General features: G+C 41.8%; 1 protein-coding gene across 1 annotated transcript in view; it reads left to right on the forward strand.

Moving 5' to 3' along the window:
* Window positions 1-24,464, forward strand: part of LOC146867294 (basic phospholipase A2-like) — a 199,592-nt gene that overhangs the window by 19,331 nt on the left and 155,797 nt on the right. Inside the window, exon 2 of the mRNA XM_085604062.1 lies at window positions 9,875-10,019. Coding sequence (XP_085460188.1) covers window positions 9,875-10,019 — 145 coding nt within the window. The remainder of the gene's footprint in view (window positions 1-9,874; window positions 10,020-24,464) is intronic.

Raw genomic sequence — 24,464 nt, forward strand, 5'->3', positions numbered from 1 at the left:
TCTTGGTTTTCCCCACCTTGGAACCAAACAGCTTCTTCATCTGTGTACTTTTATCCTTACCAAGTCCCCTGGGCTCAGATCATGGGCTTGCTTCTTTTCAAGGGTGGTGGCATCCGCTCCAACCTGATGAAACACAGAATGAACTGCGTCAGCCAGGCTTTTACAGTATTCCAACACCATGTCATCAGTTATAGTCATCAGCTTGTTGACTGGTATAAACACGTGTCGCATGGCTCGTCCCATGATGATTTCCATGATGATTCACCCTTTTGATAATATCAAATCATTGTACCTCAAATGATTTCTAAAGTTATCACACTTATTTACTTTCATGTGTTACATTTGTTAAAAAAAACACATCATTAGTTGAGTTAAATATAAGTTTTTCTCTACCTAAAATATTACTACTCAGCTTTAGTACACAACTGTCTAAAAGAAAACCCTATTAAATTAGCATGTTGTTTATCCCTGGTTATTTCAAAAGCTGAGCATATAACCATGTTACCTTTATGTCTAAGGCCACACAAATTTGGTCTGTAAGCAGATCATATATGGCCAAGCTCAAATGTTGTTGTGCAGATTTCTGTAAGTAGCTTCTTGGAACAGTTTGACAGTTCTCATTTATTTGTTTCAGCAAATTTGGCTCCTTGTCACCTGCTTGCCTTCAGGGTGGCTCAAACAGTGTGGCATTCTGTACTTTTTCCATGCATTTAGACCATTCAGGTTCTGAAAAACTCTGACAGAGCACCATCAATTCCGTGCACTTTTCCAATCCAAGCCTTTCACTTTTATTTTCACTTTGATCAGATTCAGATGTTTCAGCTATGGGTGCAAATGATTTTTCAAGGGACCACTGCAAACGTTTTGGACTCCATTCAAGCCAGCTTTTTCCTACCTCCATTTGTAGGCCCACAGCACTAATTTCTTCTTCAGAGGCTGCATCTGACTCTTTCACCCTTTGGATACCGCTTTCAGTTTCCACTTTTTGCTTTTCCAGTGCCACCTCAGTTTTCTCCAGTGCTGCTTCAAACTCTGTGTGTTCCCTTACAGCTTGACTGACCCTCTTCTGTGGACTTTTGACCACTGCAGGCATTTTTTCTTGAAGAGGAGCTGTTTTATCAGGGGGGACACAGGACCATACGTGTGTAAGAGGCATGCACCCAATTTGGAAGGACACCACATTTCACAACAGTCTTTGCCAGGATCATTTGGAACAGGCCTTTCCATTTCACAGCATGTCTCAGATCAAAGTTTAAGCACCATTCATTATATAGATCTTGTGTAGCAGCTGCAATCTGGGGAGAAGCTGCGTGCTCCACATCAGTCAGACCTTCTCGGCAATGGCTAGTCTTTCCAGCTGTGTTTTTCACAAGTAAATTTGCATGTAAATACTCAAGCAACTTTAGTGACGCTGAAACACAGTCTTTTGCAAAGTGTAACTCTGTGCTGCCTTTGTGTTGCTTTATTATGCTTGATACTTCAGGCAGATGGCTACAATCCACTTCTTGTCCAGTCTGTGGTTTTGAACTCATCATCTTTGAGACCTCATTATGATCTGATTTCAGAGAAACTGGCGATCTATACCTGGGCATCAGCTTTTGCAATAACACATTTGAGACTAACAGGATACAATATTGTGCAACTGAATTAGCATTTCTCTTTCCCAGGACAACAGTGACCCTCAATTGAGAAATTATATTGCATGTTATGGTAAGGGCAATCAATCTCGAATCTTGGGCTGAAGTAACTGCTGACAGCCATGAAACTTTGACAACATAATGTATAGGAAGCACAGCATGTGCTGCTCTTAATGTGTCATTGTTACCTTTCAAATATGGTCCATCTACAAAATGGATGGGCTGAATCAGACGTTCATCATTAAAGTCTAACTTTGGTTTCAGGCAGAAATTCATGACATTTAAACATTTAGGTTCAGTTTGATCACAAACAATTTCATTTGCTGGCAGTAAGCTAAATACATTTGAATTTAGACATTTCTTGGTCACAGTATTTTCCCAAAATAACTCCACAAAGGAAGCAACCATTACAATTATTGGAAATGCCTTTATTATAAACTCACTCCTTTTATGACTGGCATCTACCACAGCTACTAAATTAAGGCAGCTGGGCATTTCTGTGACGTCGGGGTTAAGGGTCATTGGGAAATACGTCACAGACCTTTGAACGCTTTCATGTTTTTGAACAGGCACTGAGAGAGCGCAGCCCTCCCTCTCACTGCACATCGGTGTATTTTCTTTTAAATAAACTTGCATTCCTAGTGCTGGGACACGACACCTTTTCACTTTCAACTCTAGGAATGTTTTTGTGCAATTGTTGTCCAATGGAAGCGGATCAGACACATCCTTGTGTGTCAGCCTCTGTAAAGGCTTAGCCACTAGGGAAAGGTTTAGCAACCACTCTCTACAGTAGCTAACCATTCCCAAAAACTTCCTGACTTCTTTCTGAATTTGAGGTGGATTCACCTGGAATTTTTTTCCACTCTCTCTGGTGACACCTTTCTACCTCCCTTTCCAATTATGTGTCCCAGCCATTCATTTTCTTTCTGACAGTACTCCTCACTAGCTTCATGCAATGGCACTGTGACATGAACTTGGCAAAAATCAATAACAGTAAGCCATTCTTCAGCACATGGAATGTGAAAAAATATATTGGCTGGATTCGGTACCACAGGACAACTTGGAAAAATGATGCTATTAATCTCCTGCTCTAATCTGTTCTTTTCATTTAGTTTCTGCGAACCTGTGATCAGAAAGTTACATAAACTTCCAATAAATTCCATCAAAAATCCTTTTATTGGTAAAATTCCTGCAACAGGCGCTGTTCTTGAATACATGTCATCTAATTCTAATTTGAATAAGACATGCTCTGCACATTTTATTAATCTGACATCCTTCTCTGTGAACTCTCTTATTTCTGTGTTTATTATTGCTTTCAAATCAGAAGGTAATTTTTCAACTGTCTTTTCTGAAAACAATGCTACAGCTGTCTCTTGTTGGGCCATTTTAAAATGTACATCCTCATCAGGAATCTGAAAATTAGCATTATCTGGTGTACAGTAATCTGTGCTGTTTAATTTGCAAAACAATTGTTTTTCTGTCAGGCCTTGTTTCTGGAAATTATTCACATTGCTCTGGACAACTTATTTAAATTAATTTTAGCATTTTCCATATTTTGTGGGACAATTTGGGCTTGAAACATTTCTGCCATTGGTACCTGTTTCTGAACTGACATTTGCATTTGCTTAGACTGGCACCTCTTGCACCTGCATTTCTCTCTGTTTTTTCACATTTCCTACTGCTGCATCATGTTTAAATTTACATTTCTTCTTTCAGTGCTCAAATCTGTCACAAAGATGGCAACGGGACACTTTTTCCAGCAGTACAACATCAATACCTGAATTTGCACAAATCAAAACACCTTTATTTCCATCCTGTGGAACACCAAATCTTCCTTGAGCACTTTTTACCTCTGCTTGTGAAACATCACCCTGTACCACATTGTTATTCTCTGCAAACAGCTTATTCTGAAAACGTTTCTGTGCACACCTTCGATGTACCATCATAGGTTTTTCTTCAAACTCTTTTGGCTTCATTCCCTGTCCAGCACAATAGTAACCTTCATCCTTCAGATGCCATTCTCTCAGCTTTTGCTGTATGTGAACACTGATCTGATCAGAAAATCTTAAACCAATAACCAATTGAGTCACACAAAATCTTATGCTAGTGGCATAAGGACATTCTCTACCACTGTGTTGCTGAAACATTAAACACACACTTTCACAAAACTCATGAACCAATTTTAGCTCCTGTTTTGTTCTTTTAATCTGTACCCAATTAACATATTTTCCTGGCACTCTGCCCTTCAGAAAAGTAATCACTGCTTCATTTTTCTCAACAACAAGAGAAAATGATGGGGCATTCATGCAAACATTTTTCACTGTCTCCTCACCTGGCCTTAGCATCGCAACTTTAGATTTAAACCATAATTCAGTTTGCATGGCAGTGTCAAAAATCATTTCCAAATTAATACCAAACTCCTTTAAAATTTCGATAAATCCATCAACTTGTGGGTACCACAGCATAAGTTTGTCTCTCAATTTCGGGAATGTATTCAGAAATTCTGCAAGTTCACTTTTGTTCCGTGGCACATGAACATGCACTTCTCCCACCATTTCTCTCAATGAGCAAGCAAAAGCTTCTCCCTCATTCTGCTTATTATTTTCCTCAACTAAATCTGGTGGTTTATTTTTCTTATCCAGTTTCCTTGCTAGGTATGGTGGTTTCTTTTTCTTCTCATCTTTTCTTGTGCACTTGTCTCCTAATTTCTCAAACCCATTGCATTTAAAAATATATTTAGTTTCTGCAATGTGAAATTGCATTCCTGAAGAACACATTGTCTCATTTGCCTCTTCTTTCATGTGTACCCTGAAACTTTTCTGAAATGGAAAACTTCCTGAAACATTACTTTCATATTGTTTAGCCAAATCAGTCAGTCTACCATGTGTAGTTACTGCACTTGTATTTGTTTCCTTACTCAGGAAAATTAATTCTTTTTCCTGACACTGGTTCACATTTTCATGATTTAAATAGCCAGGACTGTTAATTTCTTCATGCTCAAATGTTGAATTTAAAACACTAAGCTGTTTCTCTTTTTTGGGGTCTGGGTTAATTTGTTCCCCCATGCTTTCTATCTTTTTTATTACTGCTGCTTCCTCAAAGCAGGTTTGAAAAATCCCATCTCCAAATATATTCATTTTATCCTGGGCTGTGGGTTCTGTAAACACCATTTTTCCCCCATCTTTCAATGCTTGGACTGTCTGGGCTAATTTCTGTTCAATAATCTGTGCATTCTGAGTTTCTGAAATAAACCCTGACATATTTACTCCTTCTACAACTCTTTGAACCTTTTGAGTAGGGTCCATATTAATTTGAACAGTCATAATTTGTCTAGGCACTGTCTGTGCATCTGCAGCTTGTAGTTTTTTCACTGAATCAGTCACATTTAAAGCAGTAACACTTGGAGGTATCACTGTCAGTGCTGAATCAAGTGCTGATAGTGGGTCAATCTGAAATGTCTGCACATTTCTCTCATTCTATATTTCTCTCTTTTCAACAGAAGCAGTACCCACTGTAGTACTTACTGGTACACTATTTTCAGTATTTTCAATGGGAACCACATAAAGTGGCGGACACTCAGTTAACAATGCATCCATTATTTCATCCCCTGAATCATTATTTATTTGAAGCTTTTTATCATAATTAATTCCCTTCTCCTGCATTTGGTGCTTTACCTTTTTATCCTCACTTGCTTTGTCTCTTGCTGCTTTTTCCCACATGCTTAAGGCCTCAAATTGTTCAGCTGTAGATGGTGTCTTTCTTTCACATAACACTTCCCTTAATTTGTAAATACCTTGCAATTCAAAAGTACCATCTTTTGGAAACCTCAAAGGACCCTCTTTTTCAGTAATCTTGCACCATTGGTGAACCCACATACATGAATTTTGTCCCAAATTGGTAGACATAAAATGCACAGGTGTTCCTTCAGGAGCATCACCAACAAAAAACACATTTTTCACTTTACCTCCAAACAGCTTCTTTAAACCTTTAAACAATTCCATTTCTGGAATATTTTAATGCAATTTATTTTCTCCAATCCTGCCACAATTGACAGTTTCAGTCTGTTTAACTCCTGCTACAGACCCCTTCTTTTTAAACAGGGCTCACTACACACCCACTGTCTTGTCCAGTGCCAGCGTGGCCCTTTGGGACGTCAGTTTTCCTCCTGCTACTAGCCCTCCCTTTACAAAATCTTACGGCAATCTTTTTCTTACGTTCTCTTTTACTCAAAATCTGTTAGTAATGATATAAAAACGCCACCATTGTCTGCTTTGCTAACAAAGAGATAGTTAATGACCTTTTTCACAAGAATTCTGTCTTTCCCTCTTACCTCTGCCCTACTACGGAATCGTTACTTCTGTTGATAAAGTAGCACATCCCTCTATCTTATCCTTCTAACAAGCATTAGCTAACCGTTTCTCCAGAATTAAGACACCTAGTTGGAGAAGCTCTGCTCCTGAGAAATAAAACCAGGGTTTCACAATTAACCTGAATGCTATTTCATTCACGCACTTTCATACGGAAAATGTAGTTCATTCACACAGAATCCTGTCTTTACTGAGAACAGCGAACAGTCTGCTCTACTACAGAATTATTACACACGTTAATAAAGTAGCACTTCCCTCTACTTTATCCTTCTAGCAAGCTTAGGGAACACCTATTACCTTTCCAGTGATAAGCGTAATCACAGTGCCTTTTGGACTCCTGGTACCTAAGACCAAAATTTCACAGGTGACCTTCGCTACCCATACACCTCTTTCATACAGAAAAGTCCCTAACAGTAACACACCACGATGTTACCAAATCAAACCCAGACAATGCATCGCGCAACTTCAATCGTTACACGTTTTCCCCGTGTACCTACAGGGCAACAATAATTCCATCTTTCCCGAGAGCAGCGCTTACCTCTGCCCTACTGCGGAATCATTACAAATATCCGACTTCCTACATCCCAGAAGTCTTCAAAAACAACATAAAACACGACGCGACTCAACATAGAATGTTAGTACATAAATCAATAATCAATAAATCTGTCCTATGAAATTACCAATTCAATCAATAAAACAAAATAAAAAACATCAAGTCAAAATGAGCAAACTTTCATCCACAGTCAAAACCCTTACTATTTTTCAACACCTCAAAAACATACCTTCAGGCACATTAACATTTCACAACCCTATTAATACTCACACCACTCCAGCAATCTCCATCTTGTATCACCTTTCCAGTACTGCTTTGCCAGTCTTCAGGTTCTGAGCACAGGAATCAGGAATCAGGACGTTATCTAACTTGGGCAATTATTTTCTAGCGCTAGGCATTAAACTAACTATGCTCCTTTTGGTGATGGCACTAACCATCCTCTGCTACCAAATACTGATCCAGCGGTAATTACCTGGTAATTTCCCTATTCAAAACCACATTACCTATGGTTTACTGCTGTAAAGGGTGACAAATGATGGATCTTTTGATGACCGTGTTTCACCAAACAGGAGACTTTACATATATATGGAAATTAAATGCAAACAATATTAGAGGCAATAATGAGAGTGGTGAGTTATTTTAAAGGGTTTTATTTTAAGTCAAAAGTTAAGGTTCTCTGACTCTTTATTCATTATTCAAATATCAATCAGGTTACAGAATTGAAAAATAGGAAAAATAGCATTAATACAGAACATATTACAGTCTGCATATAAGCATCACATATAGGAAGGGAAATGTGGTGCAAATTGTCAGTCAAAACTCTTAAAGAGTTTCTAAGAAAAAGAGTAAGTCTTACAAGGTTAATCAATAATTAATAATGGCAAAAATATCCCATAAAGAGAAATAAATGCAGTTTAGCACCTAAAATCTAAATCTGTTCTGATCCTTTCAGCTCTTTCTCTCTGCCTCTGCTTCGCTGTGCTAGTCTGTGTCTCTGTCTCAAGCTGCACCATAGCCCCCACAGAATGCAGCCCCTCCCTGTCTCTGTGTCCAATACAGAAACTGGGCCTGGCCCTCAGAAAAAAATGAAGAAAGAGGAGCAAGGCAAGGCAAAAAGAAAGAAGCACATGCAGCCCCTCCCTGTCTCTGTTTCCAGCACAGAAACTGGGCCTGGCCCTCAGAAAAAAATGAAAAAAGAGGAGCAAGGCAAGGCAAAAAGAGAGAAGCACTCCTCCCACTTGTAAGCCATATTTCAAGTAAAAGTTCACGTGCTCAGTCCGCATAGCTGGACCAATCAGAACTTCAAGACATATCATCTCCCCTTGGGCTGACTGGATACGTCATTAATCAGGCTTGTTCCTGTTCAAATTTCAGTCTTGTGATTTATAAAAAAAAGTGTGTTCTTCTCTCCACGTTTAAACAGGCTACAAAAATATGCAACATTTTGAAGGTCGAAGGAAACTAGGCAGGATTTTTTAACAGAGCCCTTTCATTGAAAGTTGCTAGATCAGAGGAGCACATTCCAAACTAATGTTTCAAGGGCAAACTGCAGTTTAGCTGAGTCCACTAAAGCAAACTAAAATCACGTGGATTTCTACACTGTGAAACACAATTCAGCACATTTCTACTCTTGCAAAAATACATGATGCCATTTTAAAAGTACAAATACATTTTCTAAATTAAGGTGCATTCTATAGTGAGATTACAGACGGATTAATCACATATAAGCATGGCTGTTCAACTAATTAAGCATGTTTTCACATGAAAGCACCTCCAAACTGAAGCATTCTGATCAGGCCCTATGTTTTCATCTTGCTTGCGCCACAATCTGTGTGCCATTTTAGAACTCATGTCTGCAGCTTTTTGTCATATAATAATGCATACATTTTATAGGTGAAATCTAAGCTCCATCAACCCACACACCTTTCATAAACATCACAAAATGTTCTCACTAATGTTGCGATCATGCAGGCTACATGGGACCTAAGGCTCTCTTCTTTTCATTGCAGTGAGTGGTACCACTCTCTACAGATGTCTGAAACACCTCTGCAACTTCCAACAATGTCATGCTTATCCTCTCTCATGTCGCTCCCATTCCCTATCAGCCTCTGCAGTCACTGCTCACCTACTTTTCACCTTCATGCAACAGGAGACCCACAGCACCACTTGTGCTGCTTCACTTTCGCTCGCTGCTCTGAAGTCCATTCCCTGGTACATGCATGTCTCATGAAAGCTCATAACACACCAAGATGTTGCTTGTGACTGTTGTCGCTCCTTGCCACTACTCTTCTCGAAGCCACTCGCTTCTCCTCAAAACTTTTTCAACATTGCTGCACTAACCACCTGAGGGGAGACTGTGTCTTCTGTACCTCCATCTAGGACATCATTCACAATATGCTGTCTTCCCTCTGCAGACCTTTATCTCTTCATCCAGACATGTTTCCTCTCTCCATTTAGCCAGGCCAGAGGTCTTTCTTTACAGAATAGTTTCCCCTCTTCTGTCCTTGAACTCTAACTGCTCCTCTCTCTGCCTCAATCCACACCAAAGATCTCCCTCTATTGACCCTCACTATCCCTTCAGCCTCATCCTCTGACAACCCCACTGTCGTCATCCAAGCAAGAGGTCATCGTACGTAGACCCCCCTTCCAGACATATTGGGTAAAGTTCTGACCGCGTAAACCCTTTTTTCCATTTACACAGGTCCAAGCACTGCCTCTCTGACCCTCCCCAGCCAACCTCATCCTAATAAACTGAGCTGGGAATCTCTATCTGGAGACCCACCTGCGTCTACTCAGGCCAAGCTCTCCACCTACAAGCCCATCTTCCCCCATACATGCCTGAAATGTCTCTCAAATCCATCCTGATCTGGGCTATGCACGTGCAGATGACTCTCCATGCCCTCAGGCCTGGGCTGTTTCCCTTCAGACAGGGAAGTAAAATTAGGGAATGCTTCGCTCCTGTGACACAGATAATCGTAAACAAAAATGATGGAAAATTACGCGAAATGCAATTGGCCAGTTTGTTGCTTGACAGTTGTCCGCAATTCTGAATACAACACGTGAGATACCGGTGCAAGGATCGTTCGAGCAGAAAACGTCTTATGGCCCACACAACAGATTCATGTGACATATTTTCTATACAAACCAGCCTCACTCAGAAGAAAATTATGCAATAAAGCAGAAATGCTAAAAAAGTTAACTTTTGCAAAAAAAAGTGAAACTCTAAACTCATCAGTTAAGCGAATTTACACTTGTGTAACAAAGATTTCATCACGGCCTGTTTTGGAACTGAGTGTGTCATCTTCATTTCTTTGTAGTTTGTCTTGTGGCTCACGGAAATCTTTTGAACTTTGGTGACATGATTTTGAAGGTTACTGGTAAGCTTGCATTCCCTTTTTACACTACCTATGGATGTTACTGTGGCCAGGGAGGAAGTGGACAACCGTTGGATGCCACAGACCGGTGAGTAACCACAACACGATCAAATAAGTTATATTTCTGAACTGAAAACATTCTAAAGTTACTCCATAAGAAGGCACTTTGACAAATTCTTTTGAGATCATCAAATACTGCATTTCTTGTAATTGGGTGCAAAGTCCCGGTCTAAGCCTGGCGCTCCCAAAGTCATAAAAAAGCACAGTGCAGAGGACTGATTCCATGTGATGTTGACACGCAAAGGAGGTCGATTTGTTGATGTGGGCCAAATGGTCTTGATTTTATATAGGAGAGGCAGACCTTTTAATAACTGTACCCTTGATTCCTTTAGGGCAGTGGTGTTCAAACATGCCACACCCACCCCAGTCTAAACAAAAATCATTGGGGCACCCCTCAGAAGTTTTCCCAAATATTCCATTAAATTCACAATATTTTTAATATCTCTAGACTTATTGAAACATTACAGTTAAGTTTTGTTAAACCTTTTAAAAATGCAACAAAATACATGATTGCTAAACATACCGTTGTGGTCAGGCAGGCCTTATTAACGTGTAAAAGTATGCACAGAGTGATTATTAGAAATGGGGGTGGGGATGTTTCAAGAATATTCGAAGTCCATCCCCTTTTGACACATACTCCCAGCCAGATATAAATGACAAAATATGTTAGTAATTGCCTATTACAGAGTGGCTTAGTGCAAGTCATTGTTTTCAACTTAAGAAAAGCACTTCTATCAGCATGATGCTTCTTTTAACCATAGCATGGCACCCACCATGGGATCAGTTAAGGCCCCCTGAGGTGTATCCGCCCCCCAGTTTGAAGACCCCTGCTTTAGGGCCTTTTTAGAATGTGCATGGGTGCAGATACCCTAAGAAGAATGAAAAGACGTGCCTCACCTTTTCAGTTCTAGCTGTCACAGCCGTCTACAAGACTTATTGTTACCAGTCCTCTAAAACATACATTGGGTGGGGTTTGGCTGCACCAAGAACACTGTTACTCTTTCACCTCACACTATTGACTATTCAGTGTATCCTTCCTCCTTATGGGAAGTGCTTCTATTAGAATACATTAGGGGCTATTTTAGGTCTGAAATGAACACTAAATCATCACATTGTTTGTCATTCAGTTCTTTATCCCCCTTTTTTTAAATAGTATTTAGCCCTTATTATGACAAAACATAGGATAGAGACATAACAGCATAGCCAACAGGTCTCGCTTTTGGGACCTTCTAAGTATTTAGTTATGCAGCACAATATCCTTGGTGCAACCACATCAACTGTTGCATGGCTAAACACTTATAAGGTCCCAAATGTGAGACCTATTGGCTATGCCAATGCTTGGTGTGGTTGTGTGTGTGGTTGTGTGTGTGGTTGTGTGGGGTTGTGTGTGTGTGTGTTTGTGTGTGTGTGTGGTTGTGTGTGTGGTTGTGTGTGTGTGTGGTTTTGTGTGTGTGTGGTTGTGTGTGGGTGTGGTTGTGGGTGTGGTTATGGTTGTGGGTGTGGTTGTGGGTGTGGTTGTGGGTGTGGTTGTGGGTGCGGTTGTGGGTGTGGGTGCAGTTTCGGGTGCGGTTGTGTGTGGATGTGTAGTTGTGTGTGGTTGTGTGTGTGGTTGTGTGTGTGTGGTTGTGTGTGTGGTTGTGTGCGTGGTTGTGTGTGTGGTTGTGTGTGTGTGTGGTTGTGTGTGTATGAGTGGTTGTGTGTGTGTGGTGGTGTGGTTGGATGTGGTTGTGTGGTTGGGTGTGGTTGTGTGGTTGTGTGTGGTTGTGTGGTTGTGTGGTTGTGTGGGTGTTTGTCTGTGTGGTTGTGTGTGTGTGTGTGTGTGTGGTTGTGTGTGTGGTTGTGTGTGTGGTTGCATGTGTGCTTGTATGTGTGGTTGTATGTGTGGTTGTATGTGTGGTTGTGTGTGTGGTTGTGTGTGTGTGTTGTTGTGTGTGTGGTTGTGTGTGTGGTTGTGTGTGTGGTTGTGTGTGGTTGTGTGTGGTTGTGTGTGGTTGTGTGTGGTTGTGTGTGGTTGTGTGTGTGTGGTTGTGTGTGAGGTTGTGTGTGTGTGGTTGTGTGTGTGTGTGGTTGTGTGTGTGTGTGGTTGTGTGTGTGTATGTGTGGTTGTGCATGTGGTTGTGTGTGTGGTTGTGCGTGTGGTTGTGCATGTGGTTGTGGTTGTGTGTGTGTTTGTGTGTGTGGTTGTGGTTGTGTGTGTGACAGTAATCCTAAAAGCATATCAAAATAAAGGAACACAAACATCGAGTTTGTGGCAAGAGAAAGCACATTGTAAGTCAAACGGCGGCAGCAAAACATTAACACAATAACATGTTCTTTGATATTTGATGTTCCTTGAACGAGAACATCAAAGGGGCGCCGCGAAAGCGATCGTGGTCAAAAGTGAAAATTATCGCGGGCGCTTAATGAGCATGATGAGGTTTGCCATATGGTGCCTCTGCTCCTAAGCGCGCGCCCACGCACATGCACTGTAGCTCTAGGCTGGCCATGGTGGCATTTTTTGAGTCCTCACTAAGAGTCTCGCCAGTCCAGCGCATGCGCTGGGTCAAGCGAGACCTAAAAATCATTAGGGCATCCCCCAGAAGTTTTCCCAAATATTCCATTAAAATCACAATATTTAAATATCTCTAGACTTAATTAACCATTACAGTTACGTTCTGTTAAACCTTTTAAAAATGCAATCAAATAGATGATTGCTAAACATACCATTCTGGTCAGGCAGGCCTTACTAACGTGTAAAAATATGCACGGTGTGATTATTAGAAATGGGGGTGGGGATGTTTGAAGAATATTCGGATTCCATTCCCTTTTGACACATACTCCCAGCAAGATATAAATGACAAAACATGTTAGTATTGGCCTATTACAAGAGGCTTAGTGCTGATCATTTTTTTCAGCTTAAGAAGAGCACTGCTTTCAGCATGATGCTTCTTTTAACCAGAGCATGGCACCCACCCTGGGATCAGTTAAGGCCCCCTCAGGGGTATCCGCCCCCCAGTTTGAAGACCCCTGGTTTAGGGTCTATTTGACTGTGCTTGGGTGAAGATACCCCAAGGAGATAGAAAAGACATGCCTCTCCTTTTCAGTTCTAGCTGTCACAGCCGTCTACAAGACTTATTGTTACCAGTTCTCTAAAACATACATAGGGTGGGGTTTGGCTGCACCAAGAACACTGTTACTCTTTCACCTCAAGCTATGTGAAGCGAGCTATACTTACTGATGTGTATTTCTTCTGATTCCGGTTCACGACGCAGAGCAGCTACGCAGCAGGAAGCAGCGGTGTGGTATGGAGCAGTACAGAGCACAGGGGGCCCTGGGGAGAGGATCAAGGACCGACACCATCTACGGTTGACTCTGCCCCGCGACCATGACCGCCGCTGGAGTTGCAGCCGTAGCTGCAGTAAATAGGCAGCAATCAGGCGGCTCACGGAATAAAATAAAAACGCAGAAGCACCACCCAAGCCACTACCGAAGCACTACCTGAGGAGGTGAGGCGGGGGGCAGGGTACCACGAAGGGTGGCTCCGTAATGGGAGCCGGCACCACGGCAGATTGAGGCCAGCTGCAGCAAAAGAACCAACGAGCCACAGCAAGCACTACTCTCCCACCTGCTGAAGCTGCCCAGCTGGGCAGGGTGCAGTTTGTGGGTTGGAGGGGGCTCCTACAAGCCCTTACATAAAACATTCTTGAGGCTCTGTCTAGCTCCATTCAGCCTCTCAACCCACCTATCTTGCCCAGCCCTTCCAACCTTACTATCAGCCACTAAGCAGGCCCTACCCCCGCCAGCCTCCACAACCACTACCACCCCAAGTTAAGGAGGTGATGGAAGAATGTAGCTGGGGGCTTATCAGCTTGATATTGCTGCACAGGAGTGGCAGTCGCAAAAGCCTGCATGATACCGGACACCAGAGGTGGCCGTGAGCCTCGAGCCGCAAGGTACAAACCTATCTTCATCTAAGCTACCCGGAGAACTCAAAAACCAATTAATGGACATATTCAGGGTACAAACAAGTGCACAAACAAGGGTACACAAAGGGACCAACTAAAGAACTAAAAGAAACGAAAATCTTCAACAGAGTTAAAACAAACTAAAGAACACAAAACACGGAAAAGCACGGAGTGAAAACAGGACATGGAGCACAGGACACAGGACTCAGGACACAAAGAAAACAGGATACACAGGACACCCAGGACAAATAAAACCATAAACCAAATGCAAACACTCCGGAAAAATGAAGGAAAAAGGGACACTAATAAATTACGTGCTTATTCCCTACCCAACACCAGCATTGGTTAGGCTGACAGGACTGTCAGCCTCAAGAAGTGTTAAGAAGTATAGAGCGGGGGGAAGCGTCAGGGATCCCTTGACATCATAGGGATCACACAATTGCACAAAACACAGAGTTGCAGAAAGGATGCGATCAGGCAAAGTTATACGGACTCCAAAGCAGCCTCAAAAGCCCCGGAATACCCAGAAGCCTAGTAGCACAAATCAAGGAGCGAGAAAAGAAAACGCTAAACAATCTGTAAAAGTAGTAGAACAGGACGCACCCCAAAAAAGTCCACTTATCTCACCAATTCTCACATTGTTCAGGAATTTAGAAACCAGAGGAACTAAGGGAAAAAGCTCCAGCTTCTTCTTTCTCAAAGACCCAGCGGGTGCTATATACTCAACACCCAGAGAGGTACCAGGTCTTCCCCCACCACTAACTCTGCAAAGGCTGTCACATAGCGTCACAACAGAAGAAACGCAAAGCACTTCTATAATAAACATAACGGACCCAAACAGAGAAGTAATCAGTCAAAACTTGGGCCAGGGAGAAACGGATATGATCATCCCTAAGGTTTAAACAAGGGCGATAGGCGAGGCCAACGGGATAACACCGACAGACAAGGATCTCTATCCAGAGAACCCCCCTGAGAGCCAAATAAAAAACAATATTGCTGTTCACAACAATAAAGCTTTAGATGACGCCCAGCCCTACCATGGAAAAGAAGGGAACCACAGAAGAGAAAACAGAAATGTAAAAGCTAATTCACCAAATCAGTGTACAGGTCAAAACACATTAATTAACTTTACCCCAAAGCCTACAACACTACACAAATCTATACACAGGTCTAAAACAGTGGCTCAGATCCACCTGCTAAATTCAGATGAAGCAAAGACCTGGAAGATCTAGAAGACCTAGAAAACTCTTGGCTGAGAACTTTAACCTTCACCCCTAAGGAGCCATCGCAAGACATAGACGCTAAGGAGCCATCGCAAGACACAGATGCTAGAGAGGCAATAGGTCATGATGCCTACATTTTCTAAATGCAAAATAATGGAGAAATAACTAGCCCTCATATTAAGGAAAAAGCAATCATAGCTGCCCTAACATTGCAGAACACTAGCCAAACAGTCACTGGAAATCATTTACTAAACTTTGAATCAAAACCGATATCACCACAAGATAAAATACCCAGTAGCACATGTAGCTTCTAAGGGCTCTTCAGAACTTTACTGCACACACTTCAATCCTCAATAAAGGCACTCAACTTGCAATAAGACAAGCTGGACATTCAAATTGATTTAATGAATATTAAAGCACTACATATAGCTGAGGTAAATACCAAGTTGGATAACCTCAACAATCTAATAACAAGAGCACAATCCAAATACTCATTAGAGCTAAGTCCCTGCGCTTGTGGTCCAATCATTGACAAACTGAGTCCTTTACCAACTTTCCTAGAACAAATCATAGCTCTCAGACAGCGAAACACAACGTATATCAAGCATACGGGTGCTGACAACAAAACACAAATAGTAACTCCTAAGCCGGTGGATAAAGAAACACAAACAGCAACTCCTATGCAGGCGGAAAAGAACGAGGACGATAAGGAAGCAAAAACGCCAGCCGATTTTCCCAAAACGATTAAGCTTGGATCTGCAGTCACGTCAAATTTGGAAGAACATACCCCATTAAGCAAACAAAAAGACAAAGAAAATGCAAAAGGAAAGCCAGAAACAAATTAACAATTGGAAACAACAAACCAAAAATTAAAATGTACCCAATATTTAGTTCAACTAGAGATATACAAGGCAGACCTAACCTCACCAGAACATCAGTGGGAATAGCTGACACTGCAAGTTGTAACCACAAAGGCAGGTATATGGAGACGGACAATCGGGAAGACGTGGAACAACACGAATTGAGAGAGACTAACAGTGTGGTTGGGCTCGGACCCAGTGGAAAAACAGCAGTTCTCACTTGGAGGGGCTTCGATCCAGTCACAAGAAAAGGGGCAACAAAAAACCTACAAAGCAGTGACTTAATCCAGGGGGGCTTTGTTCCCTGCACAAGAGAAGTGGAAATAAAAAACTATCAATCAAATGGAAGAGCTACTGCAACTGGGACAAAAGCAACAAGATAGAAACACTGTGCAACCAACTAATTTGATATCTCAAACCTTTGTGACCTGTATTACCAATATGAAGCCTAAAGACCAAATGGGAGGAACCTCAAACAAGAAAGAAGTGCTTAAATCACTGCTCCACACTGACGCAACAATCAAGGATTGGACCAAGCAAGAACTTATGAAAAAAGTACAAGGTAGGATTGAAATCAATGAGTTAGAGATCAGGGACTACGTAGAAACATCCTTCCAAGATAAGGATCACAAGACGATACCAACATTGGCGTTCAAGACACCATCTCCCAGACCCAAAGCAAGGGGCATCATACAGCATGAAAATCTTAGATTTTACATACAAAACCACAAAGATGCAAACTTATCAGAATGTAATCTAGGGAATCGGCTGAGGGCAATTATCAGAGAAACGGAGTCTTGAATCCTTGAACAGGAAATAACTACAAGACAGATTGAGACAAATCAGAATAACCTGCCATTGACAGTAAGCTTAGCACAAAACATCACTAAGGGCAGTATGCACTATAATGGAAACCATAGACTGCAAAAGTTACCCGCAGCGGAAAAATAAAGAAGAAGAAACTAACACAAATATCCGGCAGTATGGAATACCATTGCAACAAATATTTTTTACACCAGAATATGAGTCCCAGGGGCGGCACGATATTCTGAACAGGGGCAACACATTAAAATTACTAACCAACATCCCAGCACTAAAACATCTAAAGTCAACCCACCTGCTAACTGTGGAATTTCACCAGAATGAGAAAGAAAACCTTAACGAACTAACACTTACCACATGGCAAACAGTGGATGTTGCCCAGCTCATCATGAGTCAAAACCTATAACTTGATGGGGCATAACACTTTCTGAACCTGCCACACCACGTTATCCAGGCCCACTTGCTGAAAACCCCCTCCAGAAGGTAAATGTAGGGACAGGACAAATAAAAGAAAAACAACAGGTGTACTCAGTCCTTCAGAAAGCTAAAGGGAGGAGCCCACCTCCTACACGGTGCAATGGGGCTCCCACGGACAAAAAGGCAAACTTAGAACCCGACAATGATCAATGGAGCTGGCTCCCAGGAACCCTGAACAAAGAGAATAACAACTGACCAGCGGGTAAACAGGCAGAGAACTCCAGAAATGGGACTCTACACCCTCTCTTGTGGAATATTGCTGGAGCGGGAAAATTACTAGAAGAAGGCACCCCCCTCAAGTTCTGGCAACATGCGACGTAATTGAGACATGAGCTCTGGAAGAATTGCCTCTTTAAGGATTTACACATTTTTAAACACCAGCCTGAGAAGCACAGAAGACACGGTCGTCCGAAAGGCGGCCTAGCAGTTTATGAGTCCACAGCTATTAACATCCTATCAGAGCAGATAGCCCCCTCTGGACCAAATGTGCAATTAATAAAATTTTCGCTACAGTACTATTAATTAACACCTATACACATCCAACGGCGCAAAGGAAAAAAGCCCACAACACGTTGCTAACAGCCATAATCTCCAACATAAGAGGTGCGAATCCCTCCTGGGACATAGTTGTAACAGGAGACCGCAACTCAAACGTAATCTTCATCCGGACGGGGATGAGGAACTAGCTACAGATAACAAATGCTGGAACGTACAACCCCAATTCCAAATTAAGACGTCTCCTCCCGATCTCGTAGGGCAACGCTTGGTGAAAACATTCGAATATCTGGGCTTGAGAGTCATAAATGGCAGAACACCGGAAGACACCCCGTAAAAACATACGTTTTTGGGAGGGAAGTCGCGATCAAGGCTTGACTACACAGCAATTTCATTACCACTAATACCTTTTCTTTCTCGATTTGTTATTGAATTTACTACCAGGAGCGACCATTCGTATCAACATACTTACTTTAATCTAAATTTACCAAAACATCAGACCAATGGAGAAAATTGAGGAGCTCCAAATCAAACTACAAAGGCTCAAAATAGAAAATGAAAATGATGGTCTAACTAAGATACAAGACTGGGAAAATTTCACTGAGAAACGAACAACTCTAATGACTGACAAACCGAAACAGGCGCCAGGAAACAAAAACAACACACCACCAGCAAGAGAGGTCCTCACACTGAAATGAGAACTAAAAAAAGCCATCAGGAGACTCAAAAGAACAGAACAAGACCATACAGGTAGGGAAGCTGTACGCTACCTAAGGAAACTATACCAAAAACAGCTATAGGATCATAAAAGAAGTGAGGACAACTTTTGGGTAAAACTACTATACAACGCAAAAAGAACTAATTCAAGTACATTCTGGGAAACAATAAACAATCCGAGTCGGCCAGTGAACTCTCTAACTTCAAATGTACAAGAATACGACTGGGCAATGTTTTTAACAAAAAGATTCACAGAAACCGCAACCCTGGAACTCCCAGTTGGTAAGGAAGAAGAGCGCGTAAATCATCAGGACCAAGAAGAATTAAAGGAAAATAATGTTGCCTCCAGACATGAAAAAGACAGCATTATGCATCATCACACAACTACAGAACAGCCAGCAGACGAAACGCAATGGTATGGCGCTGAGACCAGTGCTCGATTTTTAATGGCAAGATCAGACAGGCCTGCCTATGCAGTGGACGACATAAACAGAATAATACTGAAAGGCCGAGGAAATGGGGCACCAGGTCCAAATGGCATCCCTCAAGCAGACTTCAAACACTCCCCATCCTTCTGGGGTAGGAGACTAACAAATCTGTTCAAAGAAGCCGAGACTTTAAACCAAATCCCATCAAGCTGGCAAGGTTCAATAGTCTCACCTATCTATAAAGGAGGGTACAGAACTTGTCACTTTACTGGATGTAGAAGCAATGTACTATGCCTCCCTGATCCTGGAAGACCTGACTATCTGGTCAAACACGCTAAATCTGATCCCCATCAACCAGATGGGCTTCAGAAAAGAAATTGGGACAATCACAAACATTTTAACACTTTCCTTATTTGCAGACAAGTATAAACGGAGAAAACAACTGCACCTTTGCTTCATAGACCTCAAGGCTGCATTTGATAGTGTGGAGCATCATCTCCTATGGGTAAAGCTGAACGCTTGGAAAATTCCCGAGAGGATTTCCAGAGGAATACTGCTTTTTTATTCCAACACATGGATGAGAGCAAAGCTGGGAGATGGTTCAAGACTAACAAGAAAGGTGATTACCACTAAAGGTCTAAAACAAGGATGTGTGCTTGCTCCGCAACTTTTTTCATCTCTTCATGTCGGACCTGGCATACCAGCTCGACAAGATCAACTCCAATCCATCCCAAACTGGGAACGCTATCTCTATCGCACCTCTCATAGGCACATGATGTTGTCGTGATGAGCCTAGCCAAGATCGGCCTCCGCAGGTCACTTACAGGCATGTTGGATTATATAACAACTAACAGGCTAGAAATTAATAAATCAAAAAGCAAGACAATACAAATCAGTAATCTGCTAGAGGAAGTATCTAACTACAAATACCTGGGTTTTTATATGGACAATAGGCAGAACTATCGAGAGCAGAAAGCTTACATGCTACAGAGAACAAATGCACTGACGTTTGCCTTCAGGACCCTAGCAAAAATACTGAAGGGGCCATTGTATAAACCTTTGCTTGCAGTGATAACGACTAAAATGCTTCCAACACTAACATACTCCAGTACTGCGCTACACGGTAAAGATTCTGAACTATTGAACAAATTATTAGTCTCAACATATAAAAATGTTTTTCAGATACATCAGTCCGCATCGCCATTGCAGATCAGACTCGAATTTGGCCTAATAAACAAAACACTGGGGAGGATGTATGCAACTATTAAGTTATGGTAGCGATTGAAACAAAACAAAGCAGACTCTGTGATGAACAAAGCCCTGTGAGCTGAATTGGAAAATAAAACAAAATCACCTTACAATCAATATCTCCAAAAGCACTACTAACAACTAGCACAAGTGAGCTTTGGAACACCAATCTGCCCTATCCATCCTTCAAACAAGCTATAAACAAATCAGCAAAATTTCATTCCTTGTCAATTGACAAAAACATCTTCAGCAAGAGAACACATGCATGGATGGTGATCAATAACTATAATATCCTTGCTTCGGCACCATACCTAAACATTACATTCTCGATCCATCGAAAACAACACCTGATGGCCCTTCGCTTCGGTAAACTACCTTCCCTTGCAGCTCAGCCAACCTGGGTCCGTAAAGGGCCGACAGAATGCCGGCTCTGCAGCAGCAACAGAGAGGACTTCATCCACATACTTTACTTTACTAAGGAATGGGCCAGAAGAATAAGGACATGCAGATCGGCTATAACAGCAGGTCTGGATCAGACTGACACTCTAATGAACTGTCAATTGATAACGTTTCTTAACTCTCACAAACGGTCATTAAAAACAGAACAGTTAGCGATTACTCCGATATGTTAAAAACTTCGCGTTTCACGAAATTCAAATGAGACTATCTGACATTTTAGAATTAAGTCTGGAAGGTAACTCTTTGATTGTACAGAGGATCATTAATCAACACGCACAACACACTGTAATCTAAGTACTCTTGTATACTCATATATATAGAACTGGGGATGTAAAGTTTTTAAGGTTGAAGGAAAATGACAAAATGTTATTGTTTTTTTTATATAAGTGACAAATTGTTATGGTTTTAACTAACTAAAACAATAAACATTTATTTATTATTACCATTACCTCACGATATTGACTATTTGGTGTATCCTTCCACCTAAAAGGAAGTGCTTGTATTAGAATACATAAGGGGCTATATTAGGTCTGAAATTAACACCAAATCATCACATTGTTTGTCATTCAGTTCCTTATCTCCTTTAAAAAAAAAATGTATTTAGCCATTATTATGATAAAATACAAAACATAAAGCAAGAGCGAGGGCCTCTAACCTTAGCTAAGGCTGAATTAGACTCAAACACCTGTCTGAGCAGTGCCCATACCTCACTCTGGGCTGGTGGGGTTTATTCAAACTCTAGCGATAAATAAACGGGCACATACAAATTATAGAGGCTACTGACCTCTCATCACTGGTGGCCACATGTTTAACCACAAGAAAAATGTCCTTGTCTGTAAGCTGAAACTCAAGACCCAGAGGCCCTTTGAGCGTTAAAAATACATCATTCCATAATGACTTTAGCATCAGACAGTCCAAATACATCCAATGCCTCCTGTATTTCGTCTGCTCTATTGTCACTTATAAGAAGCAAACTTAAAATTTGCGGATATCTGCTTGCTGTCGCATGAGCTAATGAAATAAGTTTCTGATAAAATGTTCTAATAGAAATGTTACCGTCATTCCCATATATACCCGACAATGGTATATCTGATAGTTTCTGTCTGTGTAGGAAATAATCCCTTACTAGTAGATATTTTAAAAAAGAACTCTGTGGGAGCCCAAACTCCTTTCTTTATGTAGAGAGTGAATGAAAACCCTGACTGTCATACAAATGACCTAGTCTGTTGACAGCCATACATTGCCATGCTCTTCCGACATAGTCTTGAAATATTTCAGGAAGCATTAGATTACCCCATAATACAGTAAAAGAATGCAACGAGGGCAGTGATTTTCCTTACATATCTCCTGCCAGATCCTGGGTATGTCCCTGACTACCTTGAATCTAACCCGTTTGTAATAATTAGGACCTGAAATCTTGTCGACGGTCCACAGGCTAGTTGATAGGCCAATGAGGATAAACCGGCTTCGAGCCCATTTAGCAAGTTCTGGATCCGCCCGACCAATGCGGCCCAGTAATACAACTTAAAATCTGGGATCTTAAAGCCCCCTAGGGGGAGATTTATGTTTCCTGGCGCATCCCTGCAAATCAGCAAGGATGCGCCAGGAATGATGTGTCACGCAAGTTTACCCTTGCGCCACACATGATGCGCCGCATTTACAATGCGGCGCATCATGGCGCAGGAATAAACAGATGCGTGACGCATCCGATGGCGTAAGGTTGGCGCAGTGCTTCAGTTGCGTCGCAAGTGCAACACAACTCCAGCACTGTTCCAACCTACCCTATCCCTAACATGGTGCGTCAAGCCTTACGCCTGCTTCAAGCAGGCGCAGGGTTTTGGCGCATCAGCGTTGGGAAAGTGACTCAGTCAAATCTTATAGATTTGACTGAGTCACTTTTCAGGGGCGTTCCTGTGACGGAACGCCCCCCCCTCTGTCGACACGCCCACGTGAAACCTGACGCAGGTTTTACGTGGCGCAGGGCTTTACATCGTGACGCATCTTCATAGATGCGTCACGATGTAAATATGGCGCAACGTGGCGCAGGGTTTACACCGCCGCTGCGTCACAAAAGTGACGCAACGGCGGCGTAAAAGTGGCGCATCTCCAATATAGATCTGCCCCCTAGTCTGTTGACAGCCATACATTGCCATGCTCTTCCGACATAGTCCTGAAATGTTTCAGGAAGTATTAGATTACCCCATAAAACAGTAAAAGAATGCAACGAGGGCAGTGATTTTCCTTACAGATCTCCTGCCAGATCCTGGGTATGTCCCTGACTACCTTGAATCTAACCCGTTTGTAATAATTAGGACCTGAAATCTTGTCGACGGTCCACAGGCTAGCTGATAGGCCAATGAGGATAAACCGGCTTCGAGCCCATTTAGCAAGTTCTGGATCCGCCCGACCAATGCGGCCCAGTAATACAACTTAAAATCTGGGAGCTTAAAGCCCCCTTGTTTGTAAGACAGTATTATCAAGCTGGGGGCCCTTCTTGCATATCTATACCCCCAGATATATCTGCCTATGGCACTTTCCAAACACTTAAAAAAAAGATCGTGGGACCCGAAAGTGTATTGAACAAAACAAATATAAAAACTTAGGCAATACATTCATTTTGTTTCCATTGCACCAACCAAGGATGCTAAGGGGGAGCCGGTGCCAGCGGCGCAGCTTAGCCGTAACTAATTTGAGAAGTGGCTCATAATTCAGAGTGAACTTAACCTGACTACTAAGGCGGATACCTAAATATGGGGCAGTATCTGTAACACCTAAAGACGTTGCCAAAATTTTGCTTGTACCCTGGGAAAGAAACAAACCGCTCTGCCACTTCTGTAATACAGGCTATAGCATCCACCGGATTGGCAGAAAAAACAGCGCTGTCATCTGAATATGCAGTGAGCTTCAGGGCTATACCATTTAAGCACACTGAAGGGGGCAATTTTCGATCTGAAATGAACACCAAATCACCACATTGTTTGTCATTCAGTTCTTTATCTCCTATGTGATTTCTCTACAGACAGCAATCATTTTGCTGCTTTGTGTCCCAGTAACAGCAAAGCCAACAGGGCAGGATTTCATTAGATAAATACCATTTGTGCATTTAATGCATGAAAATGTCATTTGTGAATGCCCGTGGTTGCATGCAGTTGTACATTAAAGCCAGACCTTTTGGCATAACTAATGCTTGTTTGAGAATGCAAGGTACAACAGCCAAGCCATACAAGTGGATAGTTTTAATACTGTATCCCAGACAGAAGCGTCCTTGGTAACTGTTGCTTGGAATATATATATATATTTGTTTTAATTGAATTTTATTGTAAGTTGAATCAAAAACATACATCAAAAAGGAAGAAAAAAAACGATACAGGATGGTATGCACACTCGCCTCAACTTGCGAGTTGTATCCATGTCACATTTGATTAGTACAATAAAATATAAATTATTGACACATCTATAATCAGAGTACAGCAGAGTATATAGTGGGAGGTAGTTAATCAATTCGATGAGCCTGCAGGTAAAGCGTTAAAGGTGTCCAATAGTCTCTGGGTTTGGATCGTGATGGAAGCTCTTCTTAAAGTGTGTCCTTGCAATACACCACATCATGCAGCCATGGTTTACTCGTGGGGTATTTCTCATCATTCCAATACATAGACAGCCGTCTTTTAGCCAATAATAGTGCAACTGCACAGAATTTACGGTTGGTTGATCTCAGAGTTGACACATGACCCAGCAAACATATACAAATTGTACAGTCAATTTTTGTTCCTAATACAGCGCTTAATATATCTGTTACAGTT

The sequence above is a fragment of the Triturus cristatus genome, chromosome 1_2 (assembly GCF_964204655.1).
Source record: "Triturus cristatus chromosome 1_2, aTriCri1.1, whole genome shotgun sequence".
Lineage (NCBI taxonomy): Eukaryota > Metazoa > Chordata > Amphibia > Caudata > Salamandridae > Triturus > Triturus cristatus.